Raw genomic sequence first — 16,124 nt, forward strand, 5'->3', positions numbered from 1 at the left:
GTCTGGCTGCCAGCCCGTCAGGCTTGGGAAAGGGCCGACAGCTTTTTGGGATGTTCCCGGAGGGACTGGCGTGCAGCGGCGTGGGGCGGCTGCGTGAGTCACTCACACCTGGTACTCTCTCTCTCTCTCTCTCTCCCTCCGCAGAGGCAGCACCGTCCTGCGCCCGGGGCCGTGGATTCCTTCCCCGGCCCTGGTATGTGTGTGTGTGTGGGGAAGTGGGGAACTGTGAAGAGGGAGGCACTCTGGTTTTTGGTACCCAGCAACGCTGCGTGCCCCCCTCCAGTGCCAATGCAAGGAGGATGCAGCCGGAGTGATGGCTGCGGTGTTCCTGAGCTGCCCGTGGAGGGAGCAGGATTTAGGGACCACCTCACACCAGGGCTGGCCGTGTTCCCGGTGCTGAGGGGGCAGGCAGAGCTCGGGGCACAGCTGTGAAGGATCGCTGCCCCTCTGGCACCGCCTGTGGTGCCCGCTGGGTGATGCCAGCCCGCTCCTTGAGGTTGCTCTGCCAGCTCTGGGCCCGGGGCCAGCTGCAGAGCCCTTGGCAGACCCCTCCACTCCCTGTTTAACGAAGCCCCTTGTCTAATTGGGACAGGCCACCCTGCTTTCATTAAGTGAGCTCTGGTGGGAAGGGGGTGCTGTGATGGTCCTGACTGGGAGATGCTGGACCCACTGCTGGACCCATAGCGCCCAGGCAGGCAGGGAGAAACCTGCGGCCACGGTGAACTTCAGATTTGGCTGACCAGGTTTGGGGGCTGGGGCCTTGCAAGAGGAAGGCTAATGAAGAGGAGGGGACACACTGCTTGCTGTGCCTTTTAGAAGAGTGTGGGCACCACCACTTCTCCCCTGCTTGGGAACAATGTGTGCCTGGGAGAGTTGCCTGAAATCCACCCTGGAGCATCTTTGCTCAGTGGCAGGTGGCCCTGCCCTAGGCACCCAGTTGTGAGGTGGTCCTGAGCCCCCAGGGACCCCCATTGTCACTCACCTTGCTGCCCACAGGAAGATGCCCCTGGACCTGCCTGCTGCCCCACCAAGAGCCAGAGGGGAGTCCCTGGGCCAGCAGCTGGGAGGCTGCAGGTATGTGTGGCACTGTGTGTGCCAGGTGAGCAAGGGGACAACGGGAGATAGCGTGGGGCACATCCCAGAGCCACGAGCCATGGTCAGCTCCGGGAAAGGACAAACACCAGCTAGGAGGGTGGGGTGCAGAAGAATGACAATCCCACAGGATGACCCGGGAGCAAGGGGCACCTTTGAGGGTCAGGAGCACACCCTGGGCCAAGGTGGAGCCCTAGGGGACAGTTCTGCTTGTCAGTGGGTGGGCAGGGCTTGAGGCCAGGGCAGCACGGGGTCCCTGTACACCTTGCTGGACACCTTCTCCCTTTTTGCTTCCTCCCACCAACTACAGTCACAACTACCAGTGTGTTTCTCCAGCTCTGGGCTGGGTCTCCACCAGTCTGCTGGAGGCTGGAAGGTCCCAGAGTGGTTCACCACATTCCTGGGATGAGGAGGATGGAGATGCTGGAGGGAAAACTGCCTTGAACTTTACCGAGACCCACTGCATCCAGGTCTCCGTGTCAAGCCCCGTCGGGGCTTAAAACCCATCCCGGGGGTCGAACAGCTGCCCCAGCTTCTGCCTGGGGTGCAACCAGTGGGGGAGCCAGGGGTGGCACTTCGGGGGGAAACAGCCTGAAAAGCCCCTTTCCTCCCCTCTCCGGGGAGCGGGTGGGAAAAGCCCTTTTGGGGGGGCCGGGATGGGCGGGGGCTCCGCCGCTCCCGCTCCCCCCCCGGCACCGCGCTCCGGGCCGCCCCCAATAAAGGGGCGGGAGCGCTGGGGGCCGCTCCGCGCCGGCACCGCCTGCGCCCGGCTGGGCTGGGAACGGCGGGGAACGGCTCGGCACGGCTCGGTGCGGCCCGGCGGGGGGCGGTGGGTGAGTGTTTGCGACGGGGAGGGGAGCAGGAGGTTGTGGAGGGGGTTCCGCTGAGGGCAGGGGACTGCGAGGTTTGACCGGGGGCACCCGCGGGCGCCCGCCCGCCCTCCCGAGCAGTTGCCAGGCTCTCACCTCCTGGGTTCAGCTGTGCTTGGGCTGAGACCCGGCGTGGCCGTCGTAGTGGTGTCAGGCCGGGTACCCCCCACCCCCACCCCGCAGCCGTATGTGTGCGGGGCTAGCGGGAAGGGTAGCCCACCCTTGCTGACGCTTCTGCCCCCCTTCGTGGGGTATGGGAGCCCCTGCTGCGGGTCCGATGGGCAGGAGCAGCCGGTGTGTGCCGATGCCTGGTGCCGAGACTTGGAGCAGACGGGCAGGAGGCAGCGAGGAGGGCTTGTGGAGGCAGAACCCGCGCACAGCCCGCAGCGGAGCTGGCAGCCTCCCGCACGGCTCCCGGGGCAGTGAGTGGGACTGTGGGCCAGGCCTGGCATCGCTCTACCGGGAGGGCTGGAGTGGGGCCAGACACGGGCTGCCACCGGGACCACATGCAACCGTGGCACCACTACCAGCATGTGCCACACTGTGGGATCCCCACCCAGTGGTGGCCACCTGGTTGGACATGGGCCAGTTGCTGCCCACACAGCAGTTTTCAGTGAGCCAGCAGACCCTCTGGCATGGGGGGTGTGTGGGAACACAGCTGGGCACAGCCATGCTCCTGCCCTGGCCTGAAGCTGGTGCTGTATGCTGAGGGGTGCACCTTGTCCTCCCAAGAAATGGTGTTGGATGCCCTGGTCCCCACTGCTCCATCACCATTGTCCCCAGAGGGGTGGTGTTTGTGGCAGCATCTTCTCCTGCAGGCTCCCAGGATGAGTGGCCAGCTCCTGCTTCTTGCCACACTCCCTGTGCTTCTGAGCCCCCCAGCCACTGCAGCACAGAAGAGGAGCCAAGGTGGGTGCTAAACATTGGGTGTCCATGGTGAGGGGTGGATGTTAGAGGGACCCAGCACAACTCTGCTGTGGTATTGGTCCATGCCCTGAGCACCATCACCCCCTCACAGCAGTGTGCGAGGACGTGCTGGAGGCTGACATAGCCTTCCTGGTGGACGGTTCATCCAGCATTGGCAGAAACAACTTCCGTGCTATCCGCACCTTCATGGATGAGCTGGTGGGGCCCTTCGTGCAGGCAGTGGGTGAGAAGGCGGTGCGCTTCGCCGTGGCACAGTACAGCGATGAGCCACGGTGAGCCTCAGGGAGGGGGCATGAGGGGCAGTGTGGTGGCAGTGCTGGGAGTTGGCACGTCTGCCTGTGCCCTTCAGGGTGGAGTTCTCTTTCTCCCAGCACACTGATGGTGCGAGTGTCCGGAGGGCCATCCAGCAGCTGAGCTACAAGGGTGGCAACACTCGGACAGGTGCTGGCTTCCGCTACATCGCTGACAACTTCTTTGGCCCCACGCAGCTCCGGCCTGGGGTACCCCGGGTAGGTGCAGGGTGGTGGCATGGAGAGCAGGAGATGCAGCAGGCCTGTGGGGCATGGGCTGGCTCTTACAGCTCTTGCTTGGCCCCACAGATCTGCATCCTCATCACGGATGGCAAGTCCCAGGACGATGCTGAGGGGCCAGCAGCAAAGCTGAAGAGCCAGGGCATCAAAATCTTCTCTGTGGGTGAGTGAGATTCTGATGCTGGAGGAGCAGGGCTCCTGTTGGGTTCAAGGTCCCTGCTCTCACCTGTCATCTCCATCCCTGCCAGGGGTCAAGAATGCAGACCACAAAGAGCTGATACGCGTGGCCTCAACACCGACCGAGTCCTTCTTCTTCTATGTCGGTGACTTCAAGCTGCTGGGGACACTGGTGCCACTGATGACACGCAGGGTGTGCACAAGCGTGGGGGGCACCCTGCGCCTGCTGGGTATGGGCTCCCACCCTCCACCCTGTGGTGTACAGGTTTACCTTTAGCACCCCTCCTCCCCAAAATGCCCTCTTGGCCATCCCATTCCACTGGGCACATGGCTGTGCCACCCTGGCAATCTCTCTCCACTGCCTCACACACCCTGGAACTGATGGCCTCTGTGGTCCACTTCAGATGGGCCAAGCCATCCTGGCCCTTCCAACCTGGAGATCCTGGAGCGGGGCCTCGACCAGCTGCGTATCCGCTGGACGGCAGCCAGCGGCCCCGTCACCGGCTACCGGGTACAGCACGTGCCACTGACAGGGCTGGGACAGCCGATCGTGGCGGAGAGGCGGGAGGTGAGCGCTCCCCCTTGCCTGCCCAGGGTCCCCGGTGGCTCCATGGGTGGCCTGGGGGACAGCGCAAGGATGACACTGTCCCTGCCCAGGTGAGCCTGGGGCCGCGGGAGACCAGCGCTGTGCTGCGGGGGCTGCGCACGGGGACAGAGTACCTGGTCACTGTCACCGCACAGTACGCCAACAGCATCGGCGAGTCGGCGTCCAGCCGAGCGCGCACCCGTGAGTTTCTGTGCCCGTGGGGACGGGGACACGGGCAGCGACTGGGGGCTCATCCCTGCCTCTGTGTGCCTCCAGAGAGCCGTGCCGGCTCCGTGCTGGATTTCCGTGTGGTGGAAACAGGACCGACCTTCCTACGGCTGGCCTGGCAGCCTGGCCCCGAACCGCCTCAGGGCTACAGCCTCAGCTACACTGTGCAAGGTGAGGGGCGGTCCCTGCCAGCGGAGAGTCCTTCCCGGACGCCTCTGTGCAGCCCCATGGGCTGGTGGTGGCGGGAGCTTGCATGGCGGGGTGCACGCAGGGGTGCGCGCCGAGAGCCCCGCGGTGTGTGCGTGGCTGCCCTCACCGCAGCGACCGCTGATCTTGCGTGGGCTGTGGGGCGCGTGTGCGTGCAGAGGCGGCGTGTGTGTTCTGCACCTAGGAGCGTTGGTGCGTGGGGCTCAGGGTGTGTGTGGGGCTCGGGTGCTCGCGATGGCCGGGGGCCGATGTGACCCCCAGCCCGGGGCTGGGAGCGCAGGCGTGCGTGTGCCCCCACGGTTGCTGCTCTTGGAGCTGGGCGGCAGACCCCCGTCCCAGCCAGGAGCTGGGTTGGAGCCGTGCACCTGGCAGCTCCTCCCTGGCCTCGGGCGCGCCGGTGGGTGCCCCTTTCCTGGCCGCCATCCCAGCCTCTCCCAGTGCTCCCCACCCCTGGCACTGCCTGGCATCCCCGGGGCAGGGTGCCGGCCCACGGACACCCCTTCTCTGCCGGGCCTGATGTGATCCATACCCACTCCCACCCTTCTGCTTCCCCTTCCACCCCCCAAGGAGTGCCCCAGGGGGAGGAGAAGATCTTGGGGGCCAGTGCGCAGTCGGCCACGCTCAGCAACCTGCACCCTGACACTGAGTACGTGGTGACACTCAGACCCCGATCCACACAACAGCCATCCGTCCCTGCCACCCTCACCACTCGGACACGTGAGCACTGTACCTGGGCATGGGCACAGCTGGGGACAGGGATGAGATCCCAGGACAGGGATACCCCTCCATACCCCTCTGCCTGCCCCACTGCTGCTTGGGGGGGGTAGGATGGGGATGTGGGTGAGCACAGCTGCAAGGTGATGCTCTGAGCCCCAAAAGGTGCTTCCAGAGCACCTTCCAGAGGGTATCCAGTGCTGTGTGGTCTCCCAGCTTCTTCACAGCCTTCCGGGAGTGTTTCCGCTGGAGCTTTCCCCACGTAATGGAAAAATGTGGATTGAAAAAATGCAGTGTTTTTTTTTTTTTAATAAATCCCAGCACCACGCTCTTTGGGAGGAAAGAGCGGTTTCCGTGAGCGTGGTGGAAAGCATCATTGGGTTGGAGCGGGGGTGAGGCCCTGAGGCAACACCTTTACAACCCTCAAATTTTGGCAAACCAATTCCTTCCACTGCCCCAGGCAGCCTTAACCCACAGAAAGTATTTAAGGCATTAAGAAGAAGGCATCTGAGCTCCAGTTTGCTGGAGCTGGGGTGTTTGAAGGAGCTGGCTGAGTATGGGCTGCACTCAGTGACCTCTGCACCATTCAGCATCCATAAACAGGGGCAAGGGGGCTTTACCCCACCCCCCGGAGCAGACACTGTTTGCAGGTGAAGGTGCTTCCTGCTATCCCCTGGTCTGGTCTCCTGTGGGGGATGCGATGGGTACCTCTCACCCACAGGGCGCCCGGTGGGCATGCAGCACCTGGCTGTCCAGAACATCTCAGCACAGAGCATGCTGCTGGCCTGGCAGCCTGTCAGTGGTGCCACTGGCTACCGGCTCTCCTGGGCGACCCTCACAGGTAGGTGCCCATCCCAGAGTTTGTGCCCCTTCTGCTGTTGGCCCCAGGGAGGAGAGGCAAGAGGGAGATGGTAGCACCCCCTACCCAGCCCCCCCAAGGGACTGCTGCTCTGGCTCTTGCAGGGCAGGACAGGCACAGGGTGGACCTGGATGCCGGGCAGACGTCGCATGCACTGGGGGGGCTGCAGCCCAACACTGACTATGTGGTGACGGTGGCCCCGCTCTTCGGGCAGCTGGAGGGGTCCACTGCCACCATCCGGCAGAGGACGGGTAGGTGGCAGGTACGGGTGATGACATCCCACTGGCTGTGCCCCCAGTGCCATCACTACAGGGTGGGGTGGGGACCAGCACCCGTGGCCCCATGCCATGGTGATGCTCCCCATCCTGCCATGAGCAGGTGGTTGGGGACATGCCGGGGAAGGTTACTGGTGGCAGAGTGGCAAGGGCAGCCTGGCCCATGGTATCCCTCTTGTAGAGGCAGGTGGGGAGCAGACACTTCGGACCAACATCCTGGGCCCCACATCCATCCAGGTGCTCTGGACCAGCACCCGTGATGCCCGTGGCTACCGCCTGGAGTGGAAAAGAGCCACAGGTGGGCTCGAGGCACCTGGTGTCCCCCATACACCCTTATGCATGCAGCCAGTAGTGACTCTCCACTCCCAGCAGGACCAGAGCCCCCCAGGACAGTGTCACTCCCCAGCAGTGCCAACACCTACCAGCTAACAGGGCTGCAACCAGGCACTGAGTACCGCATCACCCTCTACACACTCTACGATGGTGGGGAGGTGGCCACCCCTGTCACCACCTTCCAGACAGGTGAGTGACTGCCATGGGTCCCCTGGGTTGTCTTCCAACTTTCTAAACCATAGAGATGGAGGAATGTCCTGCATGGCATTGCTCACCCCGGTGACCCCCTTGGCCATGAGACCTGCAGTTCTCTGGCCATGGCCCAGGGTGAGGATGGGGGCTGTGCTGTCTGGGTTGTGCAAGTCCTGCCTTGCCTCACCTTATCTCCTCACAGGTGTGGACATGCCCGTGGGTGCTGTGTCGGACCTGCGGCTCGTTGAGGAGTTGGGCAGGCGGGTGCGGCTGGGCTGGACCGGTGTGCCCGGTGCCACAGAGTACAAAGTAGTGGTGCGCAACAACCAGGGTGAGTGTGGGCATGGGTGGCACCACAGGGGACCCCAGCCAGATGGCGCTGAGGGTTCACAGGTGCCCTGCTCCTGGCAGATGGAACGGAGAGGATGAGGCGTATCCCAGGCAGCCAGACGGGGATGGAGCTGAGTGACCTCCGTGAGGGCATCACCTACCTGGTGCGTGTCTCGGCTCTTGTGGGTGGCCGGGAGGGCAGTGCTGCCACGCTCACACTCCGCCTCAGTAAGTCCACACTGGGATTTGGCACTGGGAGTCCCAGTACTGTGTTTTCCACCCTGGCATGTATCTGTCCTCTATGCCTCCACAAGCCCTCAGGGTGCTGCGGTGGCCATGGGGTCCCACTGGGCACCCTGAGGTGACGCCGTTGTGCTGTGGGGTGGTGCAGAATACCCAGTCGTGGGCAACATCTCAGAACTGCGGGTGACAGAGGCCGGTCCCAGCCAGCTGCGGGTCACCTGGAGAGGGCTGCCGGGTGCTGGGGGCTACCTGCTGACATGGAGAGGCAGTGACGGTGAGTGTGGGGACAGTGGGATGCTGTGGCAGCAATGCCAGAGCCCTTCCCATGCTGGCTGTCTCTCCTAGGTCTGCAGCAATCCCGTTTTCTCCCTGCCAACCCCACTGCCTTCACCATCGAGGGGCTGCGTGCTGGTATCCTCTACACTGTTGGAGTCTCGGCCATTGTGGATGGCCGTGAGGGCAGCCCTGTCACTGCCACAGCGCGGATAGGTGAGATGTCCCCCCACCCGTCAGTGTTGGCTGGTGCCACTTGCTGTGTGCAAGAGTGACAGCAGCCTTTTTGGTGTCACAGTGACCGAGCAGGTGGGGACAGTGTCCCAGCTGGAGGTGCAGGCATCCAGGAACAACATTGCCCGTGTCACCTGGGTTGGTGTGCCAGGAGCCACTGCCTACCGTGTGGTGTGGAGCCGCAGGGACGGTACCGTGGGAAAGGGATGGGGATGGGCTGCAGAGACAGTGAGGTTGGGGGCTGACACCACAGTCTTTGACAGGTGGCTCAGAGAACAGCCGGCAGGTTCCTGGCCACATCAACTCCTTCGACATTCCTGATCTGGAGGGAGGTGTCTCCTACACTGTGAAGGTGACAGCGCTCATCGGCAACCGGGAGGGCAATCCTGTCTCCATCGTTGTCACCACTCGTGAGTGCTGGGGTGGAGGACAGCACCTCAGAGTAATGTTGGGAACCCCTGCTCCTGACGCTGTCTCTCTGCCCCACAGCAGAGGCAGCCCCTCTGCCCCCCGTCAGCAGCTTCCAGGTGACAGAGGCTTCAGAGCACCGCCTGCGTCTGGCCTGGGTGCCGGCTGCCGGCAGTGCTGGGTACCGGCTGGTTTGGCGCCTGGCTGAGGGTGAGCGTGGCCCGCTGCCTGCCCTGTGTCCTCGCCAGCCCCTGCCCCGCACCCCCTCACCCCTCTCTCCTCCTGGGCAGGGGGTCCCCAGCACAGCCAGCAGCTCCCAGCCTCTGCCAACTCCTACGACCTGGGGGGTCTGGAGCCAGGACAGCGCTACCACATCAGCATCACCAGCCTGGCTGGTAGCCGGGAGAGCAAGCCGGCCACTGTCACTGCTGTCACTGGTAAGAGAATGTGTGTGGCCAAGGGGACATCAGATCCCAGGCGCAGGGCTGAAGCCCAAAGGAGCACAAAAGGACTGGGCTGCCCCAGTCTTGGGCTGGGAAGTGATGGGTGGAAAAGTGGGAATGGGATGCGGTCAGGACAACCTTTCCTCCTCGGCAGCCACCCGAGCCCATGTCACCAGCCTGCGGGTGACAGACGTGCAGAGAGACTCGGTGACGCTCACCTGGTCACTTGTCCCTGGCGCCTCTGGGTATGTCTTCTCCTGGAGCCCCCCCGCAGGTGAGATGGGTGGGCGGTGCTGGGATGGGTGGTCCCGGAATGGGGGGTCTCTGTCCCCACAGGGGCTCTCTGGCCCCCCTGACGTTGTCTCCTGGGTGACAGCGGGGGGCGAGAGAGGGCGGACACTGCCCAGCACTGCCAGCTCCCTGCAGGTCTCTGGGCTGCGCCTGGGGCAGCGCTACACCTTCACCCTCCGCCCACTCCTGGGGAGCACACCGGGTGCTGAGACCTCCGTCAGCGAGCGCACAGGTATGGTGGGGACACTGGAGGGACGGGTACAGCTTGTCTCCACTCTGGTGGTGGCTTCACCTCTTCCCTGCAGTCTGCAGGGACGCCCGCGGTGACATCGTCTTCCTGGTGCACGGCACCCGTGACAGCTCCGCGGGAGCTGATGCCGTCCGCACCCTCCTCTCCAACACCGTGTCCGCCCTGGACCGCCTGGGCCCCGACGGCACCCAGGTAGGGTCTGCTGCGGCAATGGGGGGCTCAGAGGACACAGGGGGGCAGTGGTGCCCACTGCTTCCCCATGCCATCCCTGGCAGGTGGCTCTGGCCACGTACAGCTACCGCAGCCTGCCCTGGCTGCTCCTCAACCGCTCCAGTGACCTGCAGGCTGTGCTGGAGCAGATCCGCACCATGCGCTACGAGGAGCCCAGCGGCAACGCCATCGGTGAGGGGCTGCACCGGGAGCTGGGGCAGTGGTTGCTGTGACCCTGCTGACCTCTTCCTCCTTGTCCTTCCCCAGGGGCAGCCATCACCTTCGCCAAGAACTACCTGCTGAACCCTGGTGCAGGGCGCCGACCCGGTGTGCCGGCGGTGCTGGTGGTCCTGGCTGACAGCCCCTCCGGGGATGATGCCATCGCTCCAGCCAGGGATGTCAAGGCTGGGGGTGAGGATGGATGGGGTCCCAGGAGGGTGTGCAGGGAGAGGGCTGCATCCTGTGGGGTGCTGAGGGTGCTCCTGTCTCAGGGGTCCAGGTGCTGGCTGTGGGCTTGGAAGGGGCAGACCGTGAGCAGCTCCGGCGTGTAGTCACTGGCGAGGACCCACGGTACATCTACCACAGTGGTGGCACCTTGGCAGAGCTGGAGGAAGAGCTCACTGATGACCTCTGCACCATCATCTCCACCAAGGTAAGGGGTCTGGTGCCCTGGGTACGGGGACCAGCCCTGCAAGGGGCTGGAGGCTTCTCCTACCCCTGGGCTCACATGGGCTTACCTTGTCTTGCCAGCCAGAGCCAGAGCCAAAGCCGAAGCCTTGCACTGTGCAGTGTCCCAGGGTGAGCATCCCCATGACATGTTGTGCCATGCCATTTTGTGCCATGCCATGCTGTGCCACTGGGGCTAAGGACCCCCCAAGCTTGCTCATGGCACCAGTGTAGTGGGGAGACAAGAATGTGGGTAGAGCTTCTAACCCATTCCCTCTGCCCCTTTGCAGGGTGAGAAGGGGGACCGTGGTGAGATGGTGAGTGTTTTGGTGTCCCACCCACCCGCTCCCCCAAATGGTGGCTCTGATGGGTGGGCTGCATCTCCTCAGGCCCTGCTGATGCCAGGCTGAAGGGTATGATCACTGTCTCTGCAGGGACCACAAGGACGTGTGGGGCATCCGGGACCTCCTGGACAGCCGGTAATGTCCTGATGAGGATCAGCTCCCTTGCAGGGGGCAGCTATATGGTCACTGTGTCCCTCTGTCCCTATGTCCCTTTTTCCTGCTAGCCAGTGGGTGTAGGGCAGGGACTTGTCCAGCCCTTGCTGCTGAGGCAAATGGGGAACATCCATTAGCCACTACCTGCCACCCAGTCCGTCCTCTCTGCTGTCTCTCCAGGGCCGCCATGGGCTGCCTGGCCCTCCAGGACCCCCAGGGCCACAGGGTCAGCCAGGAGAGAGCGTCGAGCAACCGGGCAAGAAGGGGGACAGAGTGAGTACTTCCAGCACCTCACCCACACATCCTGTGGTCCCTGAGCACAGGGACACAGCCACACAGGTGCCTCTGGCCCTCATTCCTCCTCACCCAGGCTGGTGGGGGGATCCCACTGGGGAGTCCTGGTCCAGACCCATGCTTGTCCCTCTCACCCCAATTTAACACATGGGGGAAAGGCACCCCAGGACCCATCTCTGCCATTGGGCTGTCCTGGGCTTACAGTGCCAGGGTGTGCTGGGTGCTGGCTTGATGCTCCTGTTCCCTGCAGGGATTCCCTGGAACTGATGGGACACCTGGAAGCCCTGGCCGTCCTGGGAACCCTGGATCACCTGGCCAGCCAGTGAGTGGAGGTGTCCCCCTGGGTTTGCTGTTGCCTGCTGGGCTTTTGCCATTGCCCTGCCTGGTCCGGAGCTTTGCCCACCCCTTGCCTATGCTGGGGGAGTCCTCCATATTTGGCAGGGTCACTGTTGTCCCCAGGGTGTGCATCCCAGGCCAAGTGTCTATCCCTGCCTTGGCTGGAGCCCCTATTGCATCCCATCCCATCCCATCCCATCCCATCCCATCCCATCCCATCCCATCCCATCCCTTCCTGCTCTCCTGGCTGGCAGGTTCACATATTCACCTCCTGAGCTGTTGTTGTTTTGCAGGGCATTCCTGGCCCCCGAGGGGATCCTGTAAGTATAGTCCCATCCCTTCCCAGCCCCAATCCTTGTCCGGACTCTCCCTTCACTCTTGTATTTTGTTCCAGGGCCCACGGGGCCAGATGGGGCTTTCTGGCCCAAAGGGGGAGAAAGGAGAGCCGGTAGGTGATGGGTCCAGGGCTGCCCTGTGGGTGTTCCTTGGGAGCAGTAAGGACCCCAGTGGGCACATCACAGCCCCTGGCACTTCTCATTCTTGGTGTCTGGGTGACCCCAGGGTCCCCCCATCTTCCTTCCAGGCCCCTGGTCTCACAAGTGGCTCTGCAGACCCCATCCTGAAGTGGGGCACACAACAGGGCATATGGGGACACTAATTTTTCCTCCCCCTCCTCATTCAGGGAGAGCCCAGGGTGATTGTGGATGGAGAACAGGGGCTGCCAGGCAGGAAAGGGGAGCCAGGCACACCGGTATGTTTGGGGGTGGTGATGCTGGGGGCTCTCTGTCAACACCCCCAGCCATGACACAGCTCCAGCTAACAGAGCATCTCTGTCCTCTAGGGCAGCCCTGGCCTCCCTGGAACCCCTGGCCCACGGGGGCCCTTTGGTGATCCAGGTCCCCCTGGTCCACTTGGACCTGTGGGGCCACCAGGACCTCCAGGAGAGTTTGTCAAGGTACTTTCTATCTTATGCTGCATGGCAACAGCTTGGGGGAACATGTGGACAGACAGAAAGAGGGACAGAAAGAGCTTGAAGTTACTCTCTTGTGCAATGCTCCTGATCCCACTCATGGGCTGCTGTCCCCATGAGCTGTTGTCCCTGACAGCTGTGCCCATGCACACCTACACATGCCTGAGCTGCTGCTGACACCAGTCAGTGTGGGGAGAGGCACGTGGCATGCATGTGCCCTGATATCACTGATGATGGGCTCCATCCAGCCTGCATTCAAGAGGGTATGTGGAGTGCAGATCTGCCTTTACCCTGATATTTTTTGCTCTTGCAGGGGGAGAAAGGTGACCGAGGAGAGAGGGTGAGTGGCTCTGCATTCCCCTGGCTTCTCTACCCTCCTGGATAGGGGTCTCAAAAGTGCCTGTGGGCATCGTAGCGCCCCAGGGTGCTGTGAAGGACTGAGACCCGCAGGGCCATCACAAAGGAGCTGACCCTTGTCTCTACAGGGACCCCCAGGACTGGTGGATGGGGCTGTGCGAGGGGAGCCTGGTCCACCGGTGAGTTTGGCTGCTGGGCCAGTGGGGATGGCAGAGGGGAGCAGGGCTGCAGCGGCCATGTGTCCCCAGGGCTGAGCTGTGCTCTCTTGCAGGGCCTGCCTGGGGACCCTGGGCCTCGGGGACCTGCTGGACCCCCTGGACTGAAGGGAGAGAAGGTAAGAGAGTGGTAGGGATGCTCCAGGCTGGGGCTGGACCTTACACTGCTCTCCAGCAGGGATACCTGTCTCCATCTCATGGGCACCCCCACCTCACTGGCATGGCTGTCACCTTTCCTAATCCCTAGGGTGACAGCAAAGAAGGTTTCCCAGGGCCACCCGGCCACCCTGGGGATCCAGGAGACCGGGTGAGTTTCCCAAAAGATAGTAAGGAGGGCAGGAGTCTGCCTTACCCCCAAACCAAGCCCTGATGGCACCTTGGTGGCTCTCACTCTGTCCAGCCTGGGTGCTTGCCCTGCCATGCTGGAGGTGACATCTTCTCTGCCCTCCTTTGCAGGGGCCTCGGGGACCACCAGGCGAGCAGGGCCGGAAGGTGAGTGGTGTGGGGAATGAAGGGATACTCTCACCTTGCCATCAGTGGGGAGAAAAGGGGCGTGGGGGGCACACTGGGACCCTGTGGGTTCTGCTGTCTCTGACCCCATCTTCCTCCTGTGCCAGGGAGACCGTGGGGCACCAGGGGAGCTGGGAGAGATGGGCGAGAAGGTGAGATGGCTTCAGAGCAGGACCATGCCACTTAGCAGCATCTGAAGGTCCTGGTGACCCTGCTGCCACAGGGTTGTTCTGTTTGGGGGTCACTGTCAGAGCCCCATGATCTTGTATGGGATTTGAGACCAGGCTCTGAAGGGCTCTGTGGAGGAAGGAAGGCTCCTGAAACCCTTCTCTGCTTCATTCTGCAGGGGGACCGAGGTGTGCCAGGCCCTGAGGGTGAGAAGGTAGGTGGACTGGGGCAGCTGTGGCCATGCCAGGGCAATGCCTACCCTGTCCTGGAGCAGCCACACTGGCTGATGCCCCTGACACCTTCCTCTTCCCCGCCTTCTGCAGGGTGAGGCTGGAGCCCCAGGACGCCCAGGGCCATCAGGCAGAGAGGTGAGTGGGGGAAGCGGCTGTGGTGCTGTGGACCCAGCACCCCAGGAACAGGGGGATGTCATGCCCCCGGTGTGTGTCCCCAAGCACCCCCCCTGAGGTCTCTTTTCTCACCACAGGGAGCTCCGGGACCAGCTGGCCCACGGGGAGAAAAGGTGAGGGTGAAGTGGGGACCTGGTGGGGTGGTGAGGGGCTGCCAGGGAAGGGGCTGGCAATGACACCCATCTCTCTGCAGGGTGAACCAGGAGCACCCGGCAAGCCGGTAAGTGATGCTGCCCAGTGCCTCCACCTCTGCCTGCCCCAGCCCCAGGACAGAGAGCTGTGGGAAGCACCCAGCATGGTCCCCTCTGCTTCTTTCCCCCAGGCTCCCAGTGTGGTCGGTGTTGGAGAGAAGGTAACCCTGCCCCAGAGTCCCCTGGCCCTGCACAGGAATCCCTGGGCATGGCTGTGAGCTGAGAGACTGCACAGCTGGTCAAGGGGATGCCTGTGCTGGTCCCCAGGCCTGCCTGTCCCCAGCTGCAGTGGGGAGAAGGGAGGTTGATTGTGCCCTTTTGTCCACTTCAGGGTGACAGAGGTTTCCCAGGACCAGAAGGACCTCCTGGCCCCAAGGGCGATGTAGGAGATAAAGGTGCCCGTGTGAGTACTGCCTGGGGACAGGGGTCACAGGGGGCATGGCACAGCGCCCCTCAGGCTTATGGTGTCTGTGCCATTGCTCCAAGCTGCATCCCTTTGTGTCTAGGGTGCCCCTGGACTGAGCATCCCAGGGCCAGCTGGCCCCAAAGGCGAGCAGGGCGATCGGGTGAGTCTGGGTGGGCTTCCTGGGTCTGCTCTGGGGACATCAGTTCACAGCCATGGACCCTCTGTCAGCATGAGGCCACCTCAGTCCCCAGTGACACGTACTTTCCTTTTCCAACAACCAGGGTATCGTTGGCCTCACAGGCAGGACTGGCCCAAAGGTAATGTCACTGCAGGGAGCATCACTCCTCCATCTGTCTGTCCGTCCTTCTGTCTGGGCTCTGGAGGGGCTCTCCCTTCAGGAGGTGCTGGAAGTGCCACGCCAGGGAGTGAAGGTTTATGGTGCTGAGCCCCTTCAGCCCCATGCTCCCCAGACTCTCCCCTGATCTGCTGCCCCTTCCCCCCTGCCCAGGGTGATCCAGGGGAGCCAGGGGAGAAGGGGGAGCCAGGCCGAGCGGGTGCGCCGGGGCAGATCGGGCTGCGAGGCAAAGAGGTATTGTGGGGTGAGGGGAGCTGTGGGACTGGGGGCTGAGGGACACTGTGTCTCCAGGGAGGTGGGGGGGCTGGCAGGGAGCAGAGGGATACTGGTGACTTGTGCTTTTCTCCCCCTGGCTGGTGCCTGCTGACCTGTGCTGCAGGGAGAGCGTGGAGAGAAGGGTGATGAAGGCACCCCGGTAAGTGCAGACCAGGGACCACTGCCCCTCTCCCTACCACCCCCCACTCACCCCTTCTCTCCCCACAGGGTGAAGTGGGTCTGCCTGGCAAACCTGGAGACAGGGGTCCCCGGGTAAGCACAGGGCTGGTGGGCACACTGGGGGGGGTGACATGCCCGATGGCCTTGGGGCAACCCAGTGAAGTGCACTCTCACTCTGCTCCCACCCAGGGCCTCCCCGGTTACCGTGGGCCCCCCGGGGAGAAGGGCGACTCAGGGGACCCAGGTCCCGAAGGCAGGAATGTGAGTACCACCTCGTGTGCAGCCCCTGCCCTGTGGGCACCCACCACCCCCTCACGCACCCCATTGACCCACGGACACCCTTACCCCAGGGGTACCCACACCCCCCTACATGTCCCACATCCTCCTCTCCTCCCCTCCCCTGTTCTTTTCCACAGGGCAGCCCAGGAGCACCAGGGAGCAAGGGTGACCGTGGGGAGCCGGTGAGTGACAGGGGGACACGTGCCTGTCCCCCACCTTGGGGACAGCCCTGCCCTTCCCCGAGCAGTGCCAGCTCCTCTTAACATGCTTCCCTCACGCTTCTTTTAGGGGCCTCCTGGACCCCCAGGAAGAACTGTAAGCTCTGCCCCCACCCCTCTCCCTACCCACAGGCTGGTGCCTGGCTCTG

General features: G+C 63.3%; 1 protein-coding gene across 1 annotated transcript in view; it reads left to right on the forward strand.

Annotated features, from left to right (window-relative positions):
* The first annotated feature begins 2,196 nt into the window (after positions 1–2,196).
* The window catches only part of COL7A1 (collagen type VII alpha 1 chain), a 29,896-nt gene continuing 15,968 nt past the window's right edge, over positions 2,197–16,124 (forward strand). The window contains exons 1-56 of the mRNA XM_071755946.1: positions 2,197–2,870; positions 2,980–3,160; positions 3,238–3,397; positions 3,488–3,581; positions 3,667–3,825; positions 4,000–4,163; positions 4,253–4,382; positions 4,458–4,580; positions 5,184–5,333; positions 6,052–6,171; positions 6,294–6,440; positions 6,646–6,762; positions 6,837–6,986; positions 7,192–7,320; positions 7,401–7,547; positions 7,711–7,836; positions 7,908–8,051; positions 8,134–8,259; positions 8,333–8,479; positions 8,559–8,687; positions 8,768–8,914; positions 9,075–9,194; positions 9,297–9,443; positions 9,517–9,653; positions 9,737–9,863; positions 9,939–10,082; positions 10,163–10,323; positions 10,422–10,469; positions 10,628–10,654; positions 10,772–10,816; positions 11,015–11,107; positions 11,379–11,450; positions 11,758–11,784; positions 11,859–11,912; positions 12,147–12,215; positions 12,306–12,419; positions 12,748–12,774; positions 12,920–12,970; positions 13,063–13,125; positions 13,254–13,313; positions 13,463–13,498; positions 13,624–13,668; positions 13,863–13,898; positions 14,008–14,052; positions 14,169–14,204; positions 14,285–14,311; positions 14,414–14,443; positions 14,614–14,685; positions 14,789–14,848; positions 14,970–15,005; positions 15,197–15,277; positions 15,423–15,458; positions 15,527–15,571; positions 15,668–15,739; positions 15,895–15,939; positions 16,046–16,072. Of these exons, the coding sequence (XP_071612047.1) occupies positions 2,597–2,870; positions 2,980–3,160; positions 3,238–3,397; positions 3,488–3,581; positions 3,667–3,825; positions 4,000–4,163; positions 4,253–4,382; positions 4,458–4,580; positions 5,184–5,333; positions 6,052–6,171; positions 6,294–6,440; positions 6,646–6,762; positions 6,837–6,986; positions 7,192–7,320; positions 7,401–7,547; positions 7,711–7,836; positions 7,908–8,051; positions 8,134–8,259; positions 8,333–8,479; positions 8,559–8,687; positions 8,768–8,914; positions 9,075–9,194; positions 9,297–9,443; positions 9,517–9,653; positions 9,737–9,863; positions 9,939–10,082; positions 10,163–10,323; positions 10,422–10,469; positions 10,628–10,654; positions 10,772–10,816; positions 11,015–11,107; positions 11,379–11,450; positions 11,758–11,784; positions 11,859–11,912; positions 12,147–12,215; positions 12,306–12,419; positions 12,748–12,774; positions 12,920–12,970; positions 13,063–13,125; positions 13,254–13,313; positions 13,463–13,498; positions 13,624–13,668; positions 13,863–13,898; positions 14,008–14,052; positions 14,169–14,204; positions 14,285–14,311; positions 14,414–14,443; positions 14,614–14,685; positions 14,789–14,848; positions 14,970–15,005; positions 15,197–15,277; positions 15,423–15,458; positions 15,527–15,571; positions 15,668–15,739; positions 15,895–15,939; positions 16,046–16,072 (5,379 nt within the window). The 5' untranslated portion in view covers positions 2,197–2,596. The remainder of the gene's footprint in view (positions 2,871–2,979; positions 3,161–3,237; positions 3,398–3,487; positions 3,582–3,666; positions 3,826–3,999; positions 4,164–4,252; positions 4,383–4,457; positions 4,581–5,183; positions 5,334–6,051; positions 6,172–6,293; positions 6,441–6,645; positions 6,763–6,836; positions 6,987–7,191; positions 7,321–7,400; positions 7,548–7,710; positions 7,837–7,907; positions 8,052–8,133; positions 8,260–8,332; positions 8,480–8,558; positions 8,688–8,767; positions 8,915–9,074; positions 9,195–9,296; positions 9,444–9,516; positions 9,654–9,736; positions 9,864–9,938; positions 10,083–10,162; positions 10,324–10,421; positions 10,470–10,627; positions 10,655–10,771; positions 10,817–11,014; positions 11,108–11,378; positions 11,451–11,757; positions 11,785–11,858; positions 11,913–12,146; positions 12,216–12,305; positions 12,420–12,747; positions 12,775–12,919; positions 12,971–13,062; positions 13,126–13,253; positions 13,314–13,462; positions 13,499–13,623; positions 13,669–13,862; positions 13,899–14,007; positions 14,053–14,168; positions 14,205–14,284; positions 14,312–14,413; positions 14,444–14,613; positions 14,686–14,788; positions 14,849–14,969; positions 15,006–15,196; positions 15,278–15,422; positions 15,459–15,526; positions 15,572–15,667; positions 15,740–15,894; positions 15,940–16,045; positions 16,073–16,124) is intronic.

Source organism: Heliangelus exortis, chromosome 12 (assembly GCF_036169615.1).
Source record: "Heliangelus exortis chromosome 12, bHelExo1.hap1, whole genome shotgun sequence".
NCBI classification, from domain to species: Eukaryota; Metazoa; Chordata; class Aves; order Apodiformes; family Trochilidae; genus Heliangelus; species Heliangelus exortis.